This window comes from Trachemys scripta, chromosome 4 (assembly GCF_013100865.1).
Source record: "Trachemys scripta elegans isolate TJP31775 chromosome 4, CAS_Tse_1.0, whole genome shotgun sequence".
NCBI lineage: Eukaryota > Metazoa > Chordata > Testudines > Emydidae > Trachemys > Trachemys scripta.
In genome coordinates this window covers 121,692,617-121,718,843 of record NC_048301.1, presented here as the reverse complement: position 1 = coordinate 121,718,843, position 26,227 = coordinate 121,692,617, and the positions used below count along the sequence as shown (strand labels likewise).

Below are 26,227 nucleotides of genomic sequence, written 5' to 3'. Positions count from 1 at the left end.
TTGGGAGCTGCCACCCGATGTGCAAAGACTACCCCTGCTTCTGTTTTCCCTGCCAGCTCAGGACTCCAGCACCCTGTCTTGCTGAGCCAGACACTCCCGTCTGGCTCCAGACACAGACCCAGGGTCTGAATCACTTGTCCCAAAGCTGCAAGTTTACCTGAAAACAGCTAGCAGTAGCGTGCTTGTCTTTAGCACTCAGATGCCCAACTCCCAATGGGGTCTAAACCCAGATAAATCCGTTTTACCCTGCATAAAGTTTATGCAGGGCAAACTCATAAATTGTTTGCCCTCTATAACACTGATAGAGAGATATGCACAGTTGTTTGCTCCCCCAGGTATTAATACATACTCTGAGTGAATTACTAAACAGAAAGTGATTTTATTAAATACAGACAGTAGGATTTAAGTGGTTCAAAGTAGTAACAGACAGAACAAAGTAAGTCACCAAGCAAAATAAAATAAAATGCGCAAATCTATGTCTAATCAAACTAAATACAGATAATCTCACCCTCCAAGATGTTTCAGTAAGTTTTTCTCAGACTGGACACCTTCCAGGCCTGGGCACAATTCTTTCCCCTGGTGCAGCTCTTGTTGCAGCTCAGGTGATAGCTAGGGGATTCTTCATGATGGCTTCTCCCCCTCTCTCTTCTCTTCCCCCCTTTATATATCTTTTGCATAAGGCGGGAACTCTTTGTCTCTCTGGGTTTCCACCCCCCCTCACTGGAAAAGCACCAGGTTAAAGATGGATTCCAGTTCAGGTGACATGATCACATGTCACTGCAAGACTTCATTACTCACTTGCCAGCACACACATATACAGGAAGGCTCACAGGTAAATACAGCCATCTGCAGACAATGGGAGTCATCAAGATTCCAAACCATCATTAATGGTCCACACTTTACACAATTACAATAGGCCCTCAGAGTTACATTTTATATTTCTAGTTTTAGATACAAGAGTGGTACATTTATACAAATCAGATGATCATACTCAGTAGATTATAAGCTTTGTAATGATACCTTACAAGAGACCTTTTGCATGAGGCATATCCCAGTTACTTACATTCACTTATTACCGTATTTTCTCTAAAACTATCTCAGTTACATTATATTGACTTATTATCAAGTTTTTATAAAACCATATAGACTGCACAACGTCACAAGGAGGATTTACACTTCTGAGCCATGGAAGCAGAAACTGACTTTTCTTTTCCAGTTTTAGCTAATATTCAGAAAGGGAATCTAGCACCTGCCTTCCAGATTTGAACACTCTCAAAATTCAGGAGTGCTCACGCTCAATTTGAGCAGCTGTTACTTCATTTCCCCCAAATCAAATATACTGATCCACTGTAACTTGCTGTAGAAAAAGTAGAATAAATTGAGCAAGAAATGGTTCCCAGTGGTTATTAGGACTGGGATTGCTATTTTCAACAGCCATTGCTTTTAGTTTTAGTTTTATTTGTTTAAAAAGAAGACAGTAATATTGCATTGGCAAATTCCCCATAGAAACAAAGAATGGAACAAAGGAATAATAAAAGCACCTAAACTTTTCCTCATTTATGTAGGACAGTCTTATAATATGCATCCAGATATCCTTCAATCACACAAGCTGAAAATTGTTCCACTTTACTGCAGTTCTGTAACCATATGGGAACCAATCCTGTCTGTGTTCTGTGCACATCCAAAATTCCTGCTGAATAATCCTCTCTGGGAGCAAGTTACCAGTGACCCAGGAATGTGGTGGCAGGAGGGTGCAGTTGGGGGGGGAGAGCCAAACATTTTTTTGCTTGGGTCAGCAAAAAGCCTAGAGCCGGCCCTGTACGCTTTGCCTGACTAAATGTGGCTAGCCTTTGTGGCCAGATCACAGTAACGACCCCACTCTGAGTTTCGTGGAAAGGAGACGTATAAAATATGGTATTTTTTTAAATTTAAAACATAAAACAAATGTAAGCACAATTCCTGCAAACTGTACTGTGTGAGCAGACCCGGTAGTTGCATGGAGCCCCACTGAAACCAACCGCAGTGCTGCAAAGGGTCAAGCCTCTGGCAGCAGAGGGCTGATGCATTTTAGACAAGCACCTAACCCACATGTGGATGACATAAATATCATGTTCTCAGTGACAATGTGTTTTCCATTTGCAGAGACACAGTAAAAATAAAAAATTGGGGGGCAAATCTTCCTTTGTGTAACACCAACAGACCCCAATTGTTGGCGGGTGGGATTGAACCTGGGACCTCACTAGTGCACAAGCCTCTAGTGCATGAGCTAAAAGCCTGATGGCTCTTAGCTAAATCTGTAGAACAGACTCAGTAATCTCTCTCTAAGTGATCTCAGCACCACTAGATGGGTGAGAACACCACACCCAGGAGGTGGGTAGGTTACATTTGTCTTTTACTCAATCCTTCTTTAAACGCCCATTGCAGTCAATTATCAGAGGGGTGTGTTAGTCTGAATCTGTAAAAAGCAACAGAGGGGCCTGTGGCACCTTTAAGATTCTGTTAGTCTTAAAGGTGCCACAGGACCCTCTGTTGCTTATTGCAGTCAATGATTCTTGTCCTATTAAAGACTGAGAAATTATTTCTGGATTTAGCCCAGGGGTTCTCATACATGGGGTTTTGAGCTGTCCCCCCCCCCCCCCCCGCTTTGCCTGCAGCATTTATAATAGTGTTAAATATTTTAAAAAGTTTTTAATGTATAAGGGGAGTTGCACTCGGAGGCTTGCTGCGGGAAAGGGGGTCACCGGTACAAAAGAGAATTACTGATTTCGCCCCTTGTGTCGGATTAGCAGCAAACCCCAGCACTTTGGAAGCGCCACAGCGCTGAGATCAGAGCCTGATTCCTCCATGACAGACACTGAGATGTTGGGGGAAAATGCGTCAGTGCTGATTCAATCACGATCACCCAGGCCGGTCCCTTTCTTCCACTCGCTCCTTGGTGGTGTAACCTGGGCGTTACATTCGCTAGAAGCAAAGGGGGAAGGAGCTTGTTTAGATATACAAAATCTGATCAGCTACCCGCTGCCTTGTATTGGCCAGCCGCAATCTCGAGGTGTGGCACCAATGTTTGTAGGGGATTAAGTAGCGTGTGCCCAGTCTGCCAAAGCCAATATTTATTTAAACAAACAGCATTTCGGCCGGGCTGCCCGACTCCTCCTCTAGGAAAGCAAAGCGCGCTGAGGTGGGTTTGTTGCGGTCTAGCGCTTGTCCCCGGGGCTCCTCGGCGCTAGCGCCGGGACAGGGGGAAGTGGCGCCGGCCCGCCACGGGACACAGCCGGGCCGTGCGTGCCCGTGAGAGGCGATGGGGCGGAGCAGCCCGGGGGAGCGGCGGCGGCTGCTGGCGGCGGCCGAGCGGGGGCGGTGGGTGCAGGGGCTGGAGCACGCGGCGGGCGCCGATCTCTGGGCTGACCCCGCAGCCCCGCCCCGCGGCACAGGCAGCGAGCGCCCGGTGTGAGCAGTGACACAGGCCCCGCCCCGCAGCCTGCAGACCCCGCCCCCCGCTGCTGGCCCCGCCCCCCAGTGCTGGCTCCGCTGACGGCAGGCGCCGGGGCCGCTTCTTGAGTCAGTCCCCGCGGGTGCGTCGTCGAAGCAGCATCGTCCTGGGTCCGCTCCGCCGCCTTCGCTGCGTGACTCCTCCCGCCGGCCCCGCCATGGTCTCGGCTCCGCGCTGCCCGCCGGGCGTCTGGGGGCTCCTGGCGCTGCTGCTGCTGCTGCCCCTGCCCGGGGCTCGCGGTGAGTGGGGGGCGCGGCAGCGGGTACAGGGGGGCCCACGGGAGGCGGGGCGCCCGGGCACGGAATCCCCTCAGTCCCTCCCGCCCCCCATCGGTGCCGGGCCGGGAGCGGAGCCGCAGCGGCTCCCCTGGGCCCTCCCCGGCCTATTGCTCAAGCGCGGCCGCCACTTCAGCATCCCTGGGGCTGGGCTCTGCCCACACGGGGCCTGGCCCCGCCCGACCCAAGCGCCTCCCCCCCCCCCTTCTCCAACCCGGGCTGCGCCGGACTCGGCCCGCGGGGGGCAGGAGGGGGCGAGCAGGGCGGCAGCGAGAAGTACCCCCGGCACCTGGGGTAGGCCCCCGGCACCTCTCCTAGCCTTGTGTTGGTCCTTTGTGAGTCTTCTCCTCGGCTGAGTTTTGCTGAGCTGCCTGGGGGAGTGAGCGATTCCTATCCCGCTGGGACCCAACTGAAATACACCTGTCGCCCAGGATACATTTTGGGCTCTGGAAAGTCTCCTTTTGTTACATGTCTTGCAAAGTCAACATGGTCAGTAGACCCTGAGTTTTGTGTGGGTGAGTGTCTTGTGGCTTTTCCACTTCAATTGATGTGCAAGTCATCTTGACGTAGTTAGGAATTGGCAACTCCCATCTTTTCATATGCTGTGTATTTATACCTCTCTACTGTATCTTCCACTCCATGCATCTGATGAAGTGGGTTTTAGCCCACGAAAGCTTATGCCTAAGTAAATTTGTTAGTCTCTAAGGTGCCACAAGGAGTCCTAATTGGTTTTTTTTTTACTGATACAGACTAAAATGGCTACCACTCTGAAACCTGTTACAATAAAGTAGAAAACTTTGTGACAAGTGTCTGTCTTTGAAAAATTGTAGTTGCTCTATCCCTGATAATGAAATATAGTGAATTCACTAAAAGTAAACCCAGTACTGAATGTGTGTTACAAACTTGGTCAAAATACTAATTCATAACAAAACTTAGAGAATACTTCTCTTGGCTTTATTGCTAAGAGTACAATAAGATTTTTGCAAGTTTCCTCATCTCAAGGCATATATAGGCTATATGCCAGCCAGAAGTCACTAGTAAATGCAGTACTACAGTAATTAGTAAGGATATATACAGTTGGATGCTGATGAACCTTAACTCTGCCTTCTTGTGCATATGTTTTAAATTATGATTTAATTTGTCGTATTGAATACTGATGGGACTTTCTTGAATAGCCTTAGACTCACTTACTCTGACCTGCCCTCTTGAGAAAAGAACAGGAGTACTTGTGGCACCTTAGAGACTAACAAATTTATTAGAGCATAAGCTTTCGTGGACTACAGCCCACGTCTTCGGATGAAAGCTTATGCTCTAATAAATTTGTTAGTCTCTAAGGTGCCACAAGTACTCCTGTTCTTTTTGCGGATACAGACTAACACAGCTGCTACTCTGAAACCTCTTGAGAAAATACTTTATACATAGGCCCTGATTCAGCAAAGCACGTAGTGTGTTCTTAAGTCCCAGTGACTTCAGCGGGACTTGTTTTGCTGAATTGATCAGGCTTTAGTAATTAGGTCACAATTTTTACATGCCTTGTCTGCATTGAGAGATTTTTCCCAGCCCTTTTTATGACTGTACTAACTTTATCTTTGCATGGATACTGTCTGTCTATATTGAACTCCATATAGATATGGTGAATTTTTGATACAGTTCATTCTTTGTGGAAATAAGTCTCCTGCGGGAGAGAGCATCACAAATAACTCTTGTAGGAGCAAAGAAAAGCTCTTCCACTGAGCTTGACTGAGGAACATGCAGTTTGTAGCTGTATAAAATCAGGATTCACGTATCAAGAAAACTAATAACAAATATTTACAAAATGCATAACAAGCCTGTGGAACATTCTGCCACAAAATGGAGGCCAAGAACATGGTAGGATTCAAAAAAGGATGAGACACTTAGAACCTGGTCCAGCAAACACATATGTGCTTAATGTTGCCCATGTGAATAGTCTGTTACTTCATAGAGTTTAATGTTAGAAGGGATTGTTACATCACAGGTTCTTTACATTTCACCAAGTTAACCCTTTACTGAGCCCCAAAACTTGTATTTGACTAAAGCATACCTTCTAGAAGGACAGCCAGTCTTGATTTGTAGACTTGCAGAGACTGAGAATCTGCCATTTCCTCTGGTAACTTGTGCCCATGGTTAGTCACCCTCACTATTAAACACTTGCCTTATTTCCATTTTGAATTTGTCTGGCTTCACTTTCCAGTTCCTGGTTTTTGTTCTGCTTTTCTCTGCTAGATTAAAAAGCCCTTTAATACCTGGTATCTTCTCCTTGTGAAGGTCCTTAGTCGCTGTAATCAAGTTGCCTCACAGTCTCTCTTGACAAGCTGAACAGACTGAGCTGTTTAAGTCTCTCACTGTACAGCGTTTTCTCAGGCCCATGAATACTTTTGTGGCTATTTTCTGCACCATCTCCAATTTTTCAACACTATATTGAAAATGTGGACACCACAACTGGGTATAGTATTCCAGTATGGGTCTCAGCAGTGCTGTATACAGCATTGCTATCACCTCCCTATTCCTGCTCCCCTGTTAATACATCAAGGATCTCATTAGCCCTTTGCCATAGGATCGCCCTGGGAGCTCATGTTCAGTTGATTCTCTGCTGTTACCTCAGTCCTTTTCAGACTTGCTGCTTCCCAGGATATACCGTAGTTTCCCCGTTCTCTCGGCAGGGCCTGCATTTCTTGTGCCTAGATGTATAATTTTGCATTCTACAGTACTGGAATGCATTTTGTTTGAACGGACCCAGGGGATCCAGATTGCTTTGTAGGACTACCCTGTCCTCATTTATCACTCCCCCAATCTTTGTGTCATCTGCAAATTTTATCACAAGTGATTTTGTATACTTCCAGACAACTGATTAAAATATTGAAAGCATCAGCTCTAGTACCAATCCCTGCAGAATCCTACTAGAAACATGCTTGTTTGATAATGATTCCCACTGATGACTGCTCTTTGAGATGTCAGTTAGCCAGTTGTTTTATGCAGTGGTGGTGTAGCCATGTCAGTCCCAGGATATTAGAGAGGCAAAGTGGGTGAAATTATATCATTTATTGGACCAACTTCTGTTGGTGAGAGACGAGCTTTTGAGCTTATGTGCCACAATTCTTCGTCTGGGAAATGTCTTCCAAACCTGAAGACGAGCTCTGTATAAGGTTGAAAGTTTCTCACCAACAGAAGTTGGTTCAATAAAAGGTATACCTCACCCTGTTAGCCAATTCTTAGTCCATTTAATTTGTGTGCTATTGATACTGAAGTGTTAATTTTTTAATTATAATATTGTGTGGTACTAAGTCAAACAGCTTACAAAAGTCTAGGTATATTACATCAGTTACATTTATCAAATACATTTGTAACTTTAAAGAACAAGGTCAGGTATTGTATTTCTGTTCTTAATTCCTTATGAACTGGGAAAATTTGGCCCTACACTGCACAAGAGGTCAGAATAGATTTGCCCTTGGAATTGATGAATCCCACAATCCCTTTACATTATTATGCCTGTGAGTGAGATCCTGCTAATTAGTGTATAGTTTACCTAGGTCATTTTGCTTGCCCTTTTTGAATACTGGCTCAAGATTAGTGCTCTTCCATTCTTCTTGAATTTCCTGGTACTCTAAGATTAATTAGAAGTTAATCAGTGGGCTAGAGATCTCCTTGGCCAACTCTTTAGAATGCTCGGGTGCAAGTTATCCCAAGATTTTGATTTAACAATGTTTATCCCTAGTAGATGTAGTTGAACTTCCTCCTTAATTACTAATAGACATGAAAGTACTTCATCAGACTCTAGTGATGAGACTACGTTGTCGTGCTTCTTTCCAAATACAAAAGGGAAAAATTTATTGAACATTGCTGCCTTTCCTGTATTATAAGTGTTTTAGCATTTCCATTTAGTAACAGGTTTGTACCATTACTAGGCGTGGTAGACTCAATGTATCATCCAGACGAATGAGACTGTCACCCCTGCCCTCTAACCTGGGTGCCCTTTACAATGGTTTGCTGCTGTAGCCTCCAGTCTGGACTGCTCACAAACAGCCTCCAGTGTGCAAGTCACTCCCAGCTGTGTCTCAGCCAGTCATACCTTGGCTCTCACCAGCCTGGGTTATACTGCAGGGTGACCCCAACAAACTCCTAGTATTCATTGCATTTTTTTCCCCTCCAGAAGAGTATGTCTTGTATGGTCCAGGAGAGGGCTGGGCAATACAATTCATATAAAGTTTGTATTTCTACCATAGAAATAATATGCTCACATCTTGTTACCCAAATAGAGTTTCATAGATATTTTAAACACACTGGATTAGATCAAACACGTTTATTAACTACAAAGACATTGTAAGTGAATGCAAGTAATGAGGCAAAAGTCCAAAATGGTTACAAGAGAAGTCAAAATAAAACACAACTGGTGCCCAAGTTAACGAACTATGTTAAACTCAAAGATTTTCTCACCACGTGCTCTCAGCAGCCTTACTGACCAAACTTCTTAGTTGAGGACCCCTTCTTCAGCTTAGTGGCTGCTTCCTTTGTCTCTTCTAGTGCAGTGATTTGATGGACAGAGTGAGAGGGAGGAGGTGTGCGTGGGAGTATTTGTCCCTCCTTTTTCAGGCCTGCCCCCTGGAAAATATTCCCAGCTGACAAAAAGTCTATAGGGAACGATCTTCCCTGCTGCTGTTCCTTGCTTTTTGGAGGTTTTTTTTCCTTCCTGCTTGATTGTTTAAATACAAATTAAGCAGAGCACACATTCCTTTGAGACAGACCTGTTTGCCAACTTGTGCTGTGGTTTGCAACATGAGTTCACATTATACAGGGAAATCTTATAACTTCACATATGAATATAAGGAAGGCAGTATGTTCTGGTGTTGTCATACATTTTATCAGGACAATATTGACCAGTAAATTATACACCTTACAAGGCATACTTTGTACAAAGATTATTACAGCAGTCTCTAGGGTGTGGACAGGGGTACATTCTCTTCCAGTAGGATTTCTTTTGTTCCTAAGGAACTTCAAAACCTTCTCCTTATTGTGTGTAACCATGCCAGTTGTGACGCTTTCACTGATGTCTTTAGCTCCCCATATCAGTTTTTACCTTTTATAATTTACGCCATCTATCCTTTTCCCCCATGTATTATGTTGCTTTTTATTTGTAATTACTGCAAGTTGAGGTCAATGGATCTACCCACATGAATAGGGTTATGCATATGAGTTTTCAAGATCTGGGCCTTAACACGTACAATATGAATATTTGCATTTATACTAAATCTGCAAGGGGATCTTAACTCTTGATTCACGATATAAGGCAACCACTGTCTGTGTGGGACTAGGAAGCATCATCCCGCTTCCACTTCTCCTCGCTTCCCATGGACATGTTACAAAATTATCCATAATGTGGGTTTTAAGCTTTCGTCCGTAGCCTTTGGTGCTGACTGCCATTGTACGGGATAGATACTGGACTCCCAAGACCATTGGCTTTCATCTCCCATGGTATTTGCTATGTTAGGGGGTGCAAGATAGCGAATCCCTTTTTCCCATTAAAGTAATATGAGGAAACACTAATATTGGTCTTTTTCTCTTCTAGGAAGACAATGTAAAACACTAGAACTAGGAAATGGCAGGGTTCATTTCACGGATCTCCAGGTTGGTGCAACAGCAAACTTCTCCTGTAATGAAGGGTGAGTGGCAAGTTGCTTCTTTTGACTAATTAACAGAACTTGAGATTGCTGTAAAACTGCTGGTGAAGTCTGGCAAAATGAGAGTAGAAAGCCTGCTTAACTTCAAGAACATAAGTGAGTGGTGTGCTATAAATCTGTATCCATGGGCTGGGCCCTTGTTAAGAATTACACCTGTGATTTTTTTCAAAGGAGTTGAAGGAAGATAGCCACCCAGTTGAGGTTGTCCTGCAGTGGGAGATGGGCACCAAACTCGCTCGGGTGCTTTTGAGGATCCCAGCCTAGAGTCCTCAGAAGCTTATCCAGCAGGGGTTGGATCACAGGTCATGAGATTGAGAGTCCCACCTCAGGGGCCGTGAGGCACTTACTGACCCGTGCCAAATCTCCCTTGTTACAGGGGATTCTGTCTGAGTGGTGGGAGCTACTGGCATAATATTGCCCATAAAATGCCACACCAGGTAGGAGCAGACCTCTTCCTGCTCCACAATAGCAAATATTTGTCTATCCCTCCCTTGTAGATGTCAGTATTACCCAGGATAGCCTCGGGTGCATTTGTTGCATTTGTCCCTATGGGTTAATGTGCCAGGCCTTGGGGAATCAAAAATAGCTTGTGACTTCATTGCATTGAGCAGGTGTGTTTTGGATTTTTGAGGTCTCAAAGTTTACGGCCAGAAGGGACCACCAGATCCTCCAGTCTGACCTCTTGTATATCACAGGCCACCAACGCTTTCCAGGGACCCACATACGAAACTCAACCAAAATTAGTCTAAAATGCTACAGCCCACGGGAGCTTAGACCATTATGTGCTATGGGCAGAGACTAGGAGGCCTTAAATGTACAAATTCCTCGGGCTCCTGTCGTGGCAGGGAGATTTTGAAGTGAGATATGAGATAATCCTGGCGAGTGACCTGTACTCACATGCTACAGAGGAAGGCAAGAAAACCCCCAATGTCACTGCCAATCTGACCTGGGGGAAATCACTTAACGAACCCATATACTAGAGCCTGAGCATGTGAGCAAGAACCAGCAAGCCAAGCACTGAGGTGAGAGTCCTTGATGCCACCTCCAAGTCCTGGCCTTCCCCATCCAGTGTCCCATCGTCAGCCATGGCCATCCCTGATGGTTCAAAGGAAGTAGATAAAAGAAACCAACTCAGAATACATTGGGTGGGGAATCCCTGCCTGACTGCTGCAGGGGACTGGCTAAAATCCTGAAGCGCGAGGCTTTAGGAACATAACACACACTGGAAACACACCCTAGGGTTGCGGAGCCCTGCCATCACAAGCAACCCCATCATATAATTGCACCCATAAACTTGCCTGGCTCTCTCTCAAACTAGGTTAGTTGCCCCCACAACTACTTTTGGGTGACTGTTCCTCACAGAAAGATGACAGGCAGAAACAGTGTGTGTGTATATACCGATATACATGTGTAGTGTAGACCTGGCCTTAGTGTTCCTTGGTCCTATGGTGATAGATGTGTCCCTTTCTCAAATGTTTGTCTCCACCTACTGGCAGAAAGAAATCTTGTTCTATCTTTCTGGACTGTAACCTGGTTCTTTGCTTCCATGAGTAACAAACTTGAAACTTTTTTCTTTCTTTAGGTACAGATTAATTGGACCGACTTCTGCCCAATGTGCACTTGTGGGAAATGGAGTTGATTGGGATAAGGAGGTTCCACTTTGTCAAGGTAAACTAATCTAATGGTTTTAAGAACAGTTCATGTCTGGAGATGGTGCAGCATAGCTGGTGCTTCAGAGGAGTCTCTGTTCTTTCTTTGCCATTTAATCCAAATGACAGTTGACTGGGGGGAGGAATGAAATCATACTGTGGTTCTCCATGGTGTTTGGATGACTCCCACAGAATCAATTTTTTTAGTCCCTTTTAGATTGTTCACCTGGCACTGTTTCATATGCATAATCCAACAGGCCTCATGGCTCCTCTTCGCTGTTGTATCTGTGTAATCCTGCTGTTCACAAAGGCCGTGTCTACACTTGCAAGTTAGAGCGCATTAAATAAGTCCTGGGCACCCTAACTCCTGAGGTATTCACACTGGCAAGGCATTTAGAGCGCCTGGACTCCGCAGCTGGAGCACCCGTGGTAATCCACCTCCATCAGAAGCATAGAGCTTGATGCGACCTGGCTGAAATGCCAGGGTGTCAGTGTGGAGGACGTGTTGCATTACTGTGCGGTAATTGCCTCCGGAAACATCCCATAATCCCTTGAAGTCAAGTGGCCACTCTCGTCATCGTTTTGAACTCAGCTGCAGGCATGTGGATATCCCCTTTCAAAGCTCCATTTCTGACAGCCGGCCTGCTTATCTGTCTTGGAATGCTGTGGAATGCTCCTGCTGCAGAGGCAGGCGTGTGCATGTGAGAGAGGCAGGGGGTGGGGGCTGATGTCGGGGTTTCCCCTTTCCCCCTGCTGCTGTCGTCTGAACTTACAAGACAGCATGCTGACACACTCTGTCCCCCAAAACAGTCTCTCCACATACACATTCCCTGTCACACTCCCCCCTCCCCCACATTTGAAAAGCACGCTGCAGCCACTTGCACACTGGGATAGCTACCACAATGCACTGCTCTCTGTGGCATTGCAAGAGTTGATAATGTGGCCTGGCCATGCCACTGCACTTGCAGCTGACAGTGTGAACAGACTGCAGTACTTTCCCTGCTGCTGTCTCTGAGGGCCGGTTTAACTCCTGGCGCTCTACACCGGCAAGTGTAGCCAAGCCCTAAGTAAAAGGCATGATAATGACTTCAAGAAGTTTTGACCCTTCTCAAATCTGACTGTTCATTTAAATCTGAGGCTCTTTTGGAGTGAATCACAATTAATTTGCCTCTAACTTTCTTTGGTCTCTTGGATGCTTTCGGGGCTTGATCTGTCAATCATGCTGCTGATGTCCAGTCTAGAATCAGCTGCTGCTACAAGAAATGTCCTAGCTTAGTTTTCTGCTGGTGGAATAACACTACCTCTAAAGATGGTGGGAATGATGTTCTGACTCCCTGAAGCTAATGTTGGGAAGGGGCACGCTCTGGTAAAGTCATCTTCCAGCGCTGGTGTTTTATGGAGCATCCTCCTTGAGCAATGGACGTAGTAGGTTGGGTCAAGCCTAAAAGCAGAAAAACCTTCAGAATCTGAAAGGGGTCTTGCTTCAAATGTTAAAATGCAATGTTAAGTACTCTTCCAAATGGCTAAATAGCTTTCTGGGGGGGAGCTGAGACAACTTTCTTAGTGAAGCTCTCTTCAGTTCATCTTCAATGTAAACTTTAATTTTCATGTTGACCTTCTTTGCTTCAGCAATACCTTGTCTTCCACCTCCTGGTATTACCCATGGATCCCATACTGGTCAGAGTGAACAAGAGTTTTCCTTTGGCTCAGCGATAACTTACAAATGTGACCAGGGCTTCTCTCTTATTGGAGAGGCCTCCATTCATTGTACAACAAAAGATCATGTCAATGGAAAGTGGAGTGGGCCTGCTCCTGAATGCAAAGGTTAGTAGCATCTGGTTTTTTTCCTCTTCTTATTCTACTATCTCCTTCCAGGAAAAAGTATATTTTGATTGCTAAGTAAACCCATAAACCTGAGGAAATTCAGTTAATGCTTAGTCCCCCTAAATACGTATCATGAAAACTAGTTACTATTGGAAAACTAAAGAATGACGGACACTTCATAAATCACTCCTGGAAACCATTTTGCATCCAATACATCCTGTATTTTTTTTGTCTTCCTTCAGTGTTCCAAGACTGCAGTTGATTCTCATGTCACAAACAGTTGATTTTAGGTGGAGAGAAACTCTTAAACTAAGGTTTTGCTTTTATGCCAGTACCCTACTACTCAGTGCTAAAGGGGACGGGGAGAGAGAGCCTTAGAAGCAGGATTGTTTGGAAACCATATTTTTCAGAACTCTCTGGGAGGGCTCCTTTGCAGTGAAAGCTCAGGCTTCTGTGAGTTCATACCACAGCCATAAAGTTCTTAGGAGGGGGAAATAAAGGTCATTGTACAATCCTCATTTGGGCGACGGCAGTGCTCATGCACACTATTGCGTTTAGCTAACAATGCATTTATGTACTTGGTATTCAAGCAGCTGCAACAACTTGGTTTTAGTCTTGCTGAGTTACCCAGCCTAAGAAGCTAGGATGGAGGCTTTTTCAGAGGCATTAGGCAGGTTGGTAATCTGGCTACTTAATATTAACTCCCCCAAAAGCAGGGAAGTTCAGTTCCAGAAAGTCATTGTATGTAGATCTCCTGTAGCTTGACCCAAATTCCTGATGGCTTCATAAAATGATGATGATTAACTCGTGCAGTTTACTAGGGAGGGCTGATACCCATACAGTTGGGTGGTGTGCTGTATGTAGACTAACATCTTTTTAAACTGAAAGATCCAAAGTTGTATAACTGCATTTTAAAATATATTTTACCTGCTGTAGTCAAGTATCAGGGCTTCTTCTTTCCTCTACCCCCTTCTCCTCCTCTTCTTCCCCACCCCCCTGCAAAAAATGCTTCCTCTGCAAAACATTCTTATGCTGGTACTTTTCATTTTCAGTGGTCAAGTGTCCAGATCCAGAAGTCAAAAATGGAAGAAAGCAATCTGGGTTCGGACTCCATTATTCATATGGAAACACCGTAATATTTGAATGCGATTCTGGCTACACTCTGAAGGGTAGCAGTTCAGTTAAATGTGAAGCTAATAATGCATGGGTTCCATCTTTGCCAACTTGTCTACGTAAGTATAAGCAGTTGTGTTGAACATTTTATATGCTAATGTCTAGGAAGCTTATTACATCATTATAACATGGCTACTCCAAAGTAAAATTTGAGTGTCTGTGTCCCCTTTTTGTCATAGGCATAACGCACACAAATTTTATTAACACTAATGTTTAAAAAAAAAAAAAAAAAAAAAATTATATAATGCATAGTTTGGGAAAAGGTGTCTGTATATAGAATCACAGAACTGGAAGGGACCTCGAGAGGTCATCTAGTCTAGTCCCCTGCACTCATGGCAGGATTAAGTATTATCTCGACCATCCCTGACAGGTGTTTGTCCAACCTGCTCTTAAAAATCTGCCATGATGGAGATTTCACAACCTCCCTAGGCAATTTATTCCAGTGCTTAACCACTCTGATAGGAAGTTTTTCCTAATGTCCAACTTAAACAGCCCTTGCTGCAATTTAAGCCCATTGCTTCTTGTCCTATCCTCAGAGGTTAAGAATAACAATTTTTCTCCCTCTACCTTGTAACAATCTTTTATGTACTTGAAAACTGTTATGTTCCCTCTGTCTTCTCCTCTCCAGACTAAACACACCCCATTTTATCAATCTTCCCTCATAGGTCATGTTTTCTAAACCTTTAATCATTTTTGTCACTCTTCTCCGGACTTTCTCCAGTTTGTCCACATATTTCCTGAAATGTGGTGCCCAGAACTGGACACAATACTCCAGTTGCGGCCTAATCAGCACAAAGTAGAGCAGAAGAATTACTTCTCGCGTCTTGCTTACAGTACTCCTGCTAATACATCTGGGTATAGTGCTTAGATTATCCACAAATATAAAGTTAGTTTTTAAAAGTCATATGATACATTGAGACATAATCAGCAATAACCCAAATTTAGGTGAGTAGATTTAACAATACAGTTTAGATATTAGAATCCTTATACTCGGGTACATCACTCATGAAAAGTTGTACAGAGATTTGATTGTGAAAAGCGAAATATATCAATGAATGGCGACTGTCCCTCAGTAATTGAGAATTAAGTTGGTTGTCCATTTAGAAAATACAATCCATGAGGAAAGGATTTGTTACTTTCCTGACTGCGCTTCTCATGAGCACTTCAGCTCCTCTCTCCTGGTATTGCCGATGTCCGGTGATGTGATCTGTGTAGATGTCCCTCGACCACCTGATGGCATCCAACACCATGAGTTGCCACATCAGCCGAGTGCATTGACCGATTCTGCAGTTTCTTAGCACTCGCTCATTTCTGGGGTCCCATGTGCCTGTGACTCCGACTATCAGTGCATGTGTCAGGACCTGGTAACCCTTAGCGCTCAAGGTTTCAGCCAGAGGGCCGTATTTCTCTACCTTTCGGACTCGAGCATTGTGGAAGGCTGGGGTCCTGTTCTTGAAGGGCACTGTGATGTCCACCATGCTGATCTTCTTCCAGTCCTCGTTGGTGATGACCATGTCTGGTCGCAGTTTGCCATCCCCGGAACTGACAGCCGAGTTCAAGGCAACCTTCCCCAGGGGTGGTGGGATGGCCCTGGCCAGGCGATCTTGGATGGTGTTGTCACAGCTGCCAAACTCTTGAATGGGTCTTGCAGCTACACAGGACATGGGGTAGTGTCTTGTTGGCGTAGCCATGCTTCCTTCATCACTTGTCCCGGACAGCCCTATTCAGTGGGATGCAGTTGAGCTGGGCCCTGTGGATGAACCTCTCGAATGTCTTGCCCTGGTCTGGCTTCTGTTTCAGGTTTTCCATGTATTGGCAGTGGATGGCATCCTTCAGGGTCCTCTCCAGTATGGTTCTAGCTCTCGGAGTGATGATAGTGTGATCTGTATTCATCACCTGTAGCACCAGGACTCCCAACTCCTAGCATTCCTCACACCATGTCCAGTGGCAGCTGATATGCTTCCACAGTCATTGCATAGCATTGTGGGCATGAGTCCAGAGCGAAGCCAAAGTCAAGAGGAAGAGGTGGAACCTGCAAGAGACTCGGCCTAGGCAGCCAGAGGGGAAAGAGCCAGGGGTGACAGTCTTGTAGATGCCCAGGTTAAACAGCCTTGATAGGATCAACTGGGTGCAACAGGAAGAGGAGGATGGAGCAAAGTACAGGCCTGAGACTGGTCTGGGAAGGAGCAGTTAAAAAGCTTGGTTGGAGAAGTTGGGATGGAATGAAGGGGACAAACCAGGCTGGAGGGGGTGAAGGATGGTGTTGGAGTGAAGAAACACAAGGCAGGGGTGTGTTGGGAGAACTTACAAATGAAGGGAGATAGGGGAACAGTTTGGAGGGATAGGTGGGATGAGAGGATGGCTTTTGAGAATGGGGCAGACCATGTACCAAGCGAGGTGTGGCACTCCAGGCATGTTGACTTGGCCAAAGATAATCCATCTCAAAAACTGTACTAATTACTAATTGTTTTTTGTAGGAGTAGGTGGCTTCTGGTTCAAAGAGTTAGTTGTTGGCATGGGCATATGAGTAATATACCTAATGCATGTGGACACTTTTTTTCACTGTGCAAACTCAACAGAAATCTTAAGGAAAACAAAATGGGCAAAATAGCTTGGCTGTGTTTCGTAGGTCAGTAGTGTACTAGGAGGTAGTGCTCGATCCTTTGATGGGAGAGAAAAGGAGCAATCTTGGGACTGGGTCTTCTGAGCAAGTTTTGTTGCAAACTAACATTGTAAAATCACTGTACTTGTTTTGTCGCCTTTGAGGTCTTTCCATGCATGGCGTGGCTTTGTTCAGCACATTCAGATAAGTGGGTTGCTCCTGTATCCTCTTGTAAGTCTCCCTTTTATGCAGAACCTACTCTGAACACAACCCAAGTGGCCCTAAAGAAAGCCCAGGTAAACCTGATGACTATAAAGGGAGCAAAAAACCACTGTGATCAGATACCTAGAATCCTCATGGTGGATAGCAGAGGCTTTGGTTGACACATTGAACTGGAGCATTCAATTATTGCATTTCACTTTGCATTTAATATGTAGTGCTTCATAAAGTACGGTAGTGGTCACCTGAATGCCCCATATGCTCAGGTGTGAATTATAAGCCTGAGGCTGGAATTACTTTCTGTACCTCTGTAGTAGTCTTGTCTCCCATCCAGAACTATCTCTTCCTTTGCTACTTTTTTCCCCCCACTGGTCTGTGTATAGTAATACCCACCTGCTGATGCCCACTCACTCAGTATATCTATATAAAATGCCAGCTGTAGGAAACCATCAATCCGAATTCTGCACAATAAAGGCACAAGTAACTACAGGCTTAACTGGTAGTCAAGTGTCAAACTACACTCCGATGAGATGTCTACTCAGTTCACTTTTTGTTCTGTAAGTAATGGTTAGGCTTGAGTTCACTGATCCTCTGGTAATGACAGCAGGAGTATCAAAATAAAAATACTGCTTTTCTCTTGTTTCTGCTTCTCTACTCCCAAATAAGTACAGGTTGGGAGATAACTTGATGTCACTAATCCTGTGGTTGCATGTTTTATGGTAGCTGTTCCAAACACTTGCCAAAGTTAGAATCAGGACTCACAATTTTGTCAAGACCACTCTGTTTATTAGCACAGCGCTCTGCTAATACATTCAGATAATGTGAGCCTCCATGCAAGATTCAAGTGGTCTTATTTATACAGATAAAAAGGTGCGAACTAAACAAAGGGACAGAGCAAAATTGTAAAATTTGCATGGGGCACAATATGCATATCCTGCTTCCTTATTAACTCTTATCCATCCGAGGCTAATGCTTCACCAATGGCCCTTAAGTGGGGCAATTCATTAAGCAGTTAATGTCTGCTTTTCTGCCTCCTAGCTTGCAGCATTTCTCATTTCTACTTAAAGGTACATGCAGCATTCTTTAATTCATTCTATTTCTTTAATATAATTCATTTCACTTTCACACACTCCACCTCTAGTGACGTTTGCTGTAGTTAAAAATGTGGCTGACCAGTGCAGAATTTGTGTGCAGTGTTTTGTTGTATCCACGTCGATCCCAGGATATTAGAGACAAGGTGGATGAGGTAATATCTTTTATTGGATTAACTTCTGTTGGTGAGAGACAAGCTTCCCCAGAGCTGTTCTTCAGGTCAGTGCAGAATTTGGCAGATGAGCTCCTGACAGTGTCTGGAGGGGAGGGCCCCCTGGTCTCGGAAGGATGCGTAAGAATTCTGCAAATGAGAGCATTCATTCATAATGAAGGAAATCTTTATAGAGGATTTGCCCTATCAATTCTCAGGTCTGTCATCATGTCTCTATTATAATGTACAAGTAATAGAATACCCAGAAAAGCTGCCTTTCTTCTTTCAATATTGGATTATCTAGGGGTCAGATCATAGTGTCTTATAAAATCTGTAATTTGCATGATGGTATTAATTTTGAGTCTATTTGTTTAATTTAGGGTGTGGCTTCAGGTATCGAATGTTGCACCAATATGACTCAATGGATTCCTGTAGTTAGCTGGCATTCATATAACTTCACACTTCAGCTCACATTGCGTTTTTTATTTCTAGGGCAGAACACTGGTACCACGATTGTTACTGGTAAGTAACTTAAAATTTAAAAAATAATTCAATGCACAGACTTTACGTAGTAAGATGCAGAAATAGCGTAAGATATTTAATGTTCTACTATCTTCATCTCATACAATTTTTCCCCGCTGCTTCACTACATGAGGAATCTACTCCGGGCAGCTAGTTTTTCTGTTCCTGTATTAGAGGGGTCAGCAACCTTTCGGAAGTGGTGTTCCGAGTCTTCATTTATTAATTCTAACTTAAGGTTTCACGTGCCAGTAATACATTTGAACATTTTTATAAGGTCTCTTTCTATAAGTCTATCTAAGGCTAATGCTTCACCAATTGCCCTTAAGTGGGGCAATTCATTAAGCAGTTAATGTCTGCTTTTTTCTGCCTCCTAGCTTGCAGCATTTCTCATTTCTACTTAAAGGTACATACAGCATTCTTTAATTCATTCTATTTCTTTAATATAATTCATTTAACTTTCACACACTTCACCTCTAGTGACGTTTGCTGTAGGTAAAAATATGGCTGACCAGTGCAGAATTTGTGTGCAGTGTTTTGTTGTAGCCACGTCGATCCCAGGATATTAGAGAGACAAGGTGAGTAAGGCAATATCTTTTATTGGACCAACTTCTGTTGGTGAGAGACAAGCTTCCCGAGAGCTGTTCTTCAGGTCAGTGCAGAATTTGGCAGATGAGATCCTGACAGTATCTGGAGGGGAGGGCCCTCTGGTCTCAGAAGGATTCATAAGAATTCTGCAAATGAGAGCTGTGACGGGTTGGATCACAGAAACCCCCTTGGGAGCTGCCACCCAATGTCCCAAGACTACCCCTGTTCCTGTTTTCCCTGCCAGCTCAGGACTCCAGCACCCTGTCTTGCTGAGCCAGACACTCCAGTCTGCTCCAACACAGACCCAGGGTCTGAATCACTTGTCCCAAAGCTGCAAGTTTACCTGAAAACAGATCACAGTAGTGTGCTTGTCTTTAGCACTCAGATGCCCAACTCCCAATGGGTTCTAAACCCAGATAAATCCGTTTTGCCCTGCATAAAGCTTATGCAGGGCAAACTCATAAATTGTTCGCCCTCTATAACACTGATAGAGAGAGATGCACAGTTGTTTGCTCCCCCAGGTATTAATACATACTCTGAGTAAATTACTAAATAAAAAGTGATTTTATTAAATACAGACAGTAGGATTTAAGTGGTTCAAAGTAGTAACAGACAGAACAAAGTAAGTCACCAAGCAAAATAAAATAAAATGCGCAAATCTATGCCTAATCAAACTGAATACAGATAATCTCACCCTCAGAGATGCTTCGGTAAGTTTTTCTCAGACTGGACACCTTCCACGCCTGGGCACAATTCTTTCCCCTGGTACAGCTCTTGTTGCAGCTCAGGTGATAGCTAGGGGATTCTTCATGATGGCTCCTCTCCCCTCTCTTCTGTTCCACCCCTTTATATATCTTTTGCATAAGGCAGGAACCCTTTGTCCCTCTGGGTTTCCACCCCCCCCTCACTGGAAAAGCACCAGGTTAAAGATGGATTCCAGTTCAGGTGACATGATCACATGTCACTGCAAGACTTCATTACTCACTTGCCAGCACACATATATACAGGAAGACTCACAGGTAAATACAGCCATCTGCAGACAATGGGAGTCATCAAGATTCCAAACCATCCTTAATGGGCCACACTTTACATAATTACAATAGGCCCTCAGAGTTACATTTTATATTTCTAGTTTTAGATACTAGAGTGGTACATTTCTACAAATAGGATGATCACACTCAGTAGATTATGAGCTTTGTAATGATACCTTACAAGAGACCTTTTGCACGAAGCATATCCCAGTTACATTACATTCACTTATATTTTTATAAAACCATATAGACTGCACAACATCACAAGAGCATTCATTCAAAATAGAGAAAATCTTTATAGAGGACTTGCCCTATCAATTCTCAGGACTGTCGTCATGCCTCTATTACAATGTACAAGTAATAGAATACCTGGAAAAGCTGCCTTTCTTCTTTCAATATTGGATTATCTAGGGGTCAGATCATGGTTTCCTATATGCTTTATAAATTCTGTAATTTGCATGATATTAATTTGAGTCCATTTATTTAATTTAGCGTGTGGCGTAAGGTACTAAATGTTGCACCAATATGAATGAATGGATTCCTATAGTTAGCTGGCATTCATATAACTTCACACTTCAGCTCACATTGTGTTTTTTATTTCTAGGGCAGAACACTGGTACCACGATTGCTATTGGTAAGTAATATAAACTTTAAAAATAATTCAATGCACAGACTTTACATAGTAAGATGCCGTAATAGCGTAAGATATTTAATGTTCCACTTTCTCAATCTCATACCATTTTTTTCCCCACTGCTTCACTATGTGAGGAATCTACTCCAAGCAGCTAGTTTTTCTCTTGTTGTTGTATTATTTTCTGTCCAGTGGTGCTATATAAAAGCTCATGAGGCAGATGTTTGACTTAAAGAATCAAAGAAATATAGAGCTGGAAGGGACCTCGAGAGGTCATTTTTAAGTCCAGCCCCTATGCTGTGGCAGCACCAAGTACACCTAGACCATCCCTGAAAGATGTGTGTCCAATCTCTTCTTAAAATACTCCCGTGATGGGGATTCCACTGTCTCCTTTGGAAGCTTAATCAGTGCTTAACTTCATTACAGTTTTTCCTAATATCTAATCTAACTCACCCTTGCTGCAGATTAAGCTCATTACTTCTTGTCCTGCCTTCCAGTGGACATTGGGAACAATTGATCATTGTCCTCTTTATTCAAATATGTTAATGGCTGTTGTACTCTGCCCTGCTTCTCCCTCAGTTTTCTCCAGATTCGCTCTACGAAAATAGATCCTGATGTCTCACTAATTCTTCAGAGTCGTTCACCTTTTCTTTCCTATCGTCATTCAAGTGCTGCCGGCACTAATATATTCTGAGGTTTTACCTGATTTTTATTTAGTTTAGCAGCCTGCATCTTTCTTTCCTGCATGCGAGGAGAAGGCAAAGGCCTGGCTCTCCACAACTGCAGCTCTGAAGCAGTGACACTTCCCAACTATACACAGAGGCTTTTCTAGAATCGCATCTCAAATTTTTACCAGCAGCCAAGTGCAGAAGCTTCTAAGTGATTTAAATGGGCTATTTTCTCTAACTCTCCCATGCTTCGTGTAATGCTACTTTGCCGTTCCAGGAAAATTTATTCTGCATTAAGAAAAACAACGCGAAGTGTGCTGCTGAATACCGCATTTGTTGTATTTGCTTTTGCTGGAAGACATCTTGTGTTGTGCAGAGATCGGTATTGGATGCTGAAAGTTTAGGATAGAACGTTTTTGTTTGTTTTTTTTATATCTTTACAGCCGAATGTGTCTTGCTAAGCGTAGTAACCCCACCTTACATAAAGCAAAACTAACACATGCTTAATTGCCTGAACCATTCCCCGCGCTCCCCCAAAAACCCAGCCCTACGGCTGTGGAAACTCAAGCCCCAATCCTGTCAGCACTTCCACACTCTTATCTCACAGAGGTTCTGTGACAACTGTGTAGCCAAGTGATTCAGAAACAGAATTAATGTTTATCTTCAGAGCAGGGTTTGAAGAGTGTGCAGTAAATAAGGCCTGGGGATACAGCTGTACAACAAGGAGAAAACACAACATAAGAATGGCCATACGGGGTCAGACCAATGGTCCATCTAGTCTAATATTCTGTCTTTTTACAGTGGCCACTGTTGGCTGATTCAGAGGGAATGAACAGAACAGGGCAATGATCAAGAGATTGATTCCCTGTTGCCCAGTCTCAGCTGCTGGCAGGTGTGCTGACACCCAGAGCATGGGCTTGCATCCCTAAGCATCTTGGCTAATAGCCATTGATGGAACTATCCTCCATGGACATAACTACCATAATTCTTTTGTGATCCCAGTTAAACTTTTGACCTGTCAACAAGTTCCACAGGTTGACTCTGTGTTCGTGCTAAACCTGCTGCCTGTTGAATCAGGGATCACCCTATGAAATTTGGTGTTATGGGAGGGGAGGTAAATAACACTTTGTTCAGACCGTTTATGATTTTTGGAGACCTCAGTCATATCCCGTTAGTCTTCTCTTTTCTAAGCATATTTCTAAACAAAATATAAGCTGCTCCTTAAGTGAGTAATATCTGTTGTATGCACTGAATGAGGTAGGGGCCCTATGGGGAGAAAACAGCGGGTGATCATATAACTAAAGACTGATCACCATGCGTATGGACAAGGGGGCTCAATTCATGTTGTACAGACAACCTTAATTCTTTCTTTCTTTTTGTAACGGAGTGCTTGACTTTGCAGCCTTATTAATGTTCCTTTAACATAGGATGTTTAATGTAGGACTCTGTGTAATACTATGAAGAGTTGCCCTTAAATATCCATCTAACCCTCAGCCCATCTCCTCAGCAGCCTGGGGAGATTGGAGGGGGGGAAACATGGCAGAGATTTACTGCATATAGTCCCTTTTTCACAACTTAGTAAGTTCAGCAGTTAGATTAAATTTTCAGAATATTACTTTAAAATCAGTACAGATAGAAAAATGAATAAACGATCCAAAATTCTGCACAGGCAGCCCAAAAGCACTGTACAAAAAGGTTCTACACCTCTACCTCACTTTCCTCTGTCCCCAGCTATAATGTAGGGAATCGACGTGCTTTGCTCGCACTCCTTTTCATACTATATACTTTAATCTTATTTCTAAGATAATAGAAATCAATTTCTGTCCTGTCAACATACCAGTCTTTTAAAAGTGGGACACTAGAGCTTTTTCAGCTTCTACAAATCACTCCCTTTGTACAACCAAGGACAATTAAAGCTCCATTTTTAAACTGTAGATCCATGTAAAAAGGAAAAATCAGGGCACATTCAGCTTGGCCAGTGGGAAGGAAGGAGGTGTGTCTGGTGGTTTGAGACTTAGTGTATGTCTACATTGGAGCTGGAGGTGTAACTTTGAGCTCAGGTGTAGACATACCTGCATTAGCTCTGATTGAGTGTAGCTGCAGTGGCGCTGTACTGGGAAGGCTGTCTTGCCACTCGTGCCGCCACAGCTACACTTCTGTTTTTAGCATGCTAGCACTGAGCTATGTCTACCCGAGTTGGAAACTGCATCTCCAGCCTTAGTGTGTCTGTCCCAATCCCCCAACCCAGTGTCTTTTCTATTTTGATTTTCTTCCCCCACTAACAAAATAGGAATTCTTGAATTATCCTCAAACTAGGTGTGCGACCCAGAGCTTTTTCCCATGGACCCCCAGAGATTCAGGCCCAGAATGTCTGCAACATTTTCAAGCTTGTAAAATGTGAATGGCTCACTAAAAACATAATCCTGTTGATCTGCTGTTCAAGTTCTGCTCGCTACAGCGTTCACAGTGGAGATTTTGTCTTGCAGCTAATTAACACTGTGTAAAAGCTTTTTATTGAAATGGCAGTTGATTTTAAAGCCATTTTAAAGTTCCCTTGGGCTCTATTGATTCTGAAGTGCCTTTGATTTGCACCCAAGATCTGGTTTCAATCTAAATGTCTTTGTGTTTAACCCTGACTTTGGTAGAGACATCTTAGATGCTGTGAAGCCTGCTTTTTACTGTATAACCATTCTCAGAAATGTCAGTGTTGCTTGTTACCTGTATAGGCAGAGACTCCCATCTTCCCATCCATGTAATAAACATTCTTAGCTTACAGGACGTTTCAACAAAGCACCTGCCTAATATCTTTTGTAGGGTAAATGAGATTTCAGGTGCTGAGGCTTATTTTGTCCTTCATATGTAAGCAAAGGCCAATGATCATAAGCCTTTAACACCTGGTGTCCCATGACATGTCTAAGCTAATGAGATGTGCAGTATCCTACAACTGTTAATTTAGAGCTGTCTCTAGCTACACATGTAACTGACTTTAGAGATCCTTTCTGCTTTGTATCACTTTCAGCTTTCCTTTTATTTTTTTATATCCTTTAATGCTTTTTTAGAGGAGGTACATTGACTAGTTGTGCTCAAGCGCAATATAATTCAAGTCGTGAGCTATTAAACATTATCCCTCTGAAGCAACACTTATGCTGCTTGTGACGTGTTGCATTTTTGTCATGATCGTCAAGCCTGGTGCTTGTTGAAGGTAATATTGTATTCAGAAGCCCAATTAGTAAAATCTTTGAATAATATTTAGTGTTGGAGGTTCACAAGAAAAGATACTCGCATTTAAAATGGGCTTGTACTGCCAGAATAAAACAAATCCAATATTAAGATGACTTGCAAGTAGCATGTTGCTATGTAGTCTCTCTCTGACTATGAAAAATACTTACTTGCTAGGATTTAACTGGGGACAGTTTTAAAAGAACTAGCCTAAATGAGGTAACTCGTTGTCCTCCTATACATTTTAACCAGAGCTGCCTATTAAATAGGAGAAGACACGCATATTACAGCAGAAAATTCTGTATTGTTATTGTGTTAACTTAATCCCGGAGACAGTTTGTCTGAAAATGTAAAGCCATAGGTTTTTCCAGTGATTTAACTTCAGTTTTTAGGAAACACTTTCTTAAAAGCTTTATACTTGACTTTAATTTGCATATTGATCAATCTCTTGTCAAACTATTAATAGCTCTTTTGACTGTTTTCTAGAAGAGCAATATGCTCAAATAAATCTGAGACTTCGTTCAATAAAGGGGTACTAGCGCACACACTAATTATAAATTAATCCTATACACCCAATCATGTGAACCTAAAGCTTGACACCTCTGTTTGCTGCAGTCCCCTGGGGGTATTTGGCAGAAATATGAATATAAATATTGATAGGAAGCTTGAGGGAAAACTGCCCTCCTTTAAAAGGGGCACAGCTGGATAGATTGAATATATATTTTACCTTGTATGGGATTTCTTTCACAATTGAGTTTTAATAGAAAATTGTACATACAATTTTAGAAAAATTTTGAATTTAAACATTCTCTTAGAGTTTGCAACACTGCAATGCTTCATTGTGCCAGTGCTTGGAAAGTTAAAAAAAAATCCCTAAGTACTTTGAAAGAAATGCAGAAGTAAATAGCATTAACTAGTTTTTTTTTTTAATCTTTCACTTTTTTTAATCATCTAATGATATGGAAATAACAATTTTTTTTTTTAAACCAGTTAACCTGATGACTATAGAAGTGTGTGTGTGTATCCTGACCCTGCAAAGGCAGGATCGTTCTCTACAGTACTTTTTTTTTTCTACCATTTTAGTCCATGCTAGTTTTAAAAGTTCCAGGTAATAGAGCTTCCACTACTTCCCCCTGCCCCCCCCCCCCCCCCCCCCCCCCCTGCCCCCCAAAAAATCTCCTAATATTCAGCATCAGTTTTCTTGGGAGTTCTAATGATATAAAAAGCCTCCTTTTAAGGAAGCAAAAGCAACTTTGGTCTTTACTCTTGAATTCTGGAGTCATACTTCATTGAATTAGTTTCTCTCCTTTCCTGCTGTTCAGCCCATATGATGCAAATCAGCACTTCAGTGATCTACAGGAACGTGGGGGAAAAACCTAACTTGGGTCTTGAAAGGGGTTTTA

At 43.3% G+C, this 26,227-nt stretch overlaps 1 protein-coding gene across 1 annotated transcript in view; it reads left to right on the top strand.

The window, feature by feature from the left end:
• LOC117876535 (complement component receptor 1-like protein) overlaps window positions 1–26,227 on the top strand; it is a 208,582-nt gene that overhangs the window by 34,928 nt on the left and 147,427 nt on the right. Inside the window, exons 8-11 of the mRNA XM_034768797.1 lie at window positions 3,460–3,729; window positions 9,347–9,440; window positions 11,041–11,126; window positions 12,737–12,931. Coding sequence (XP_034624688.1) covers window positions 3,460–3,729; window positions 9,347–9,440; window positions 11,041–11,126; window positions 12,737–12,931 — 645 coding nt within the window. The remainder of the gene's footprint in view (window positions 1–3,459; window positions 3,730–9,346; window positions 9,441–11,040; window positions 11,127–12,736; window positions 12,932–26,227) is intronic.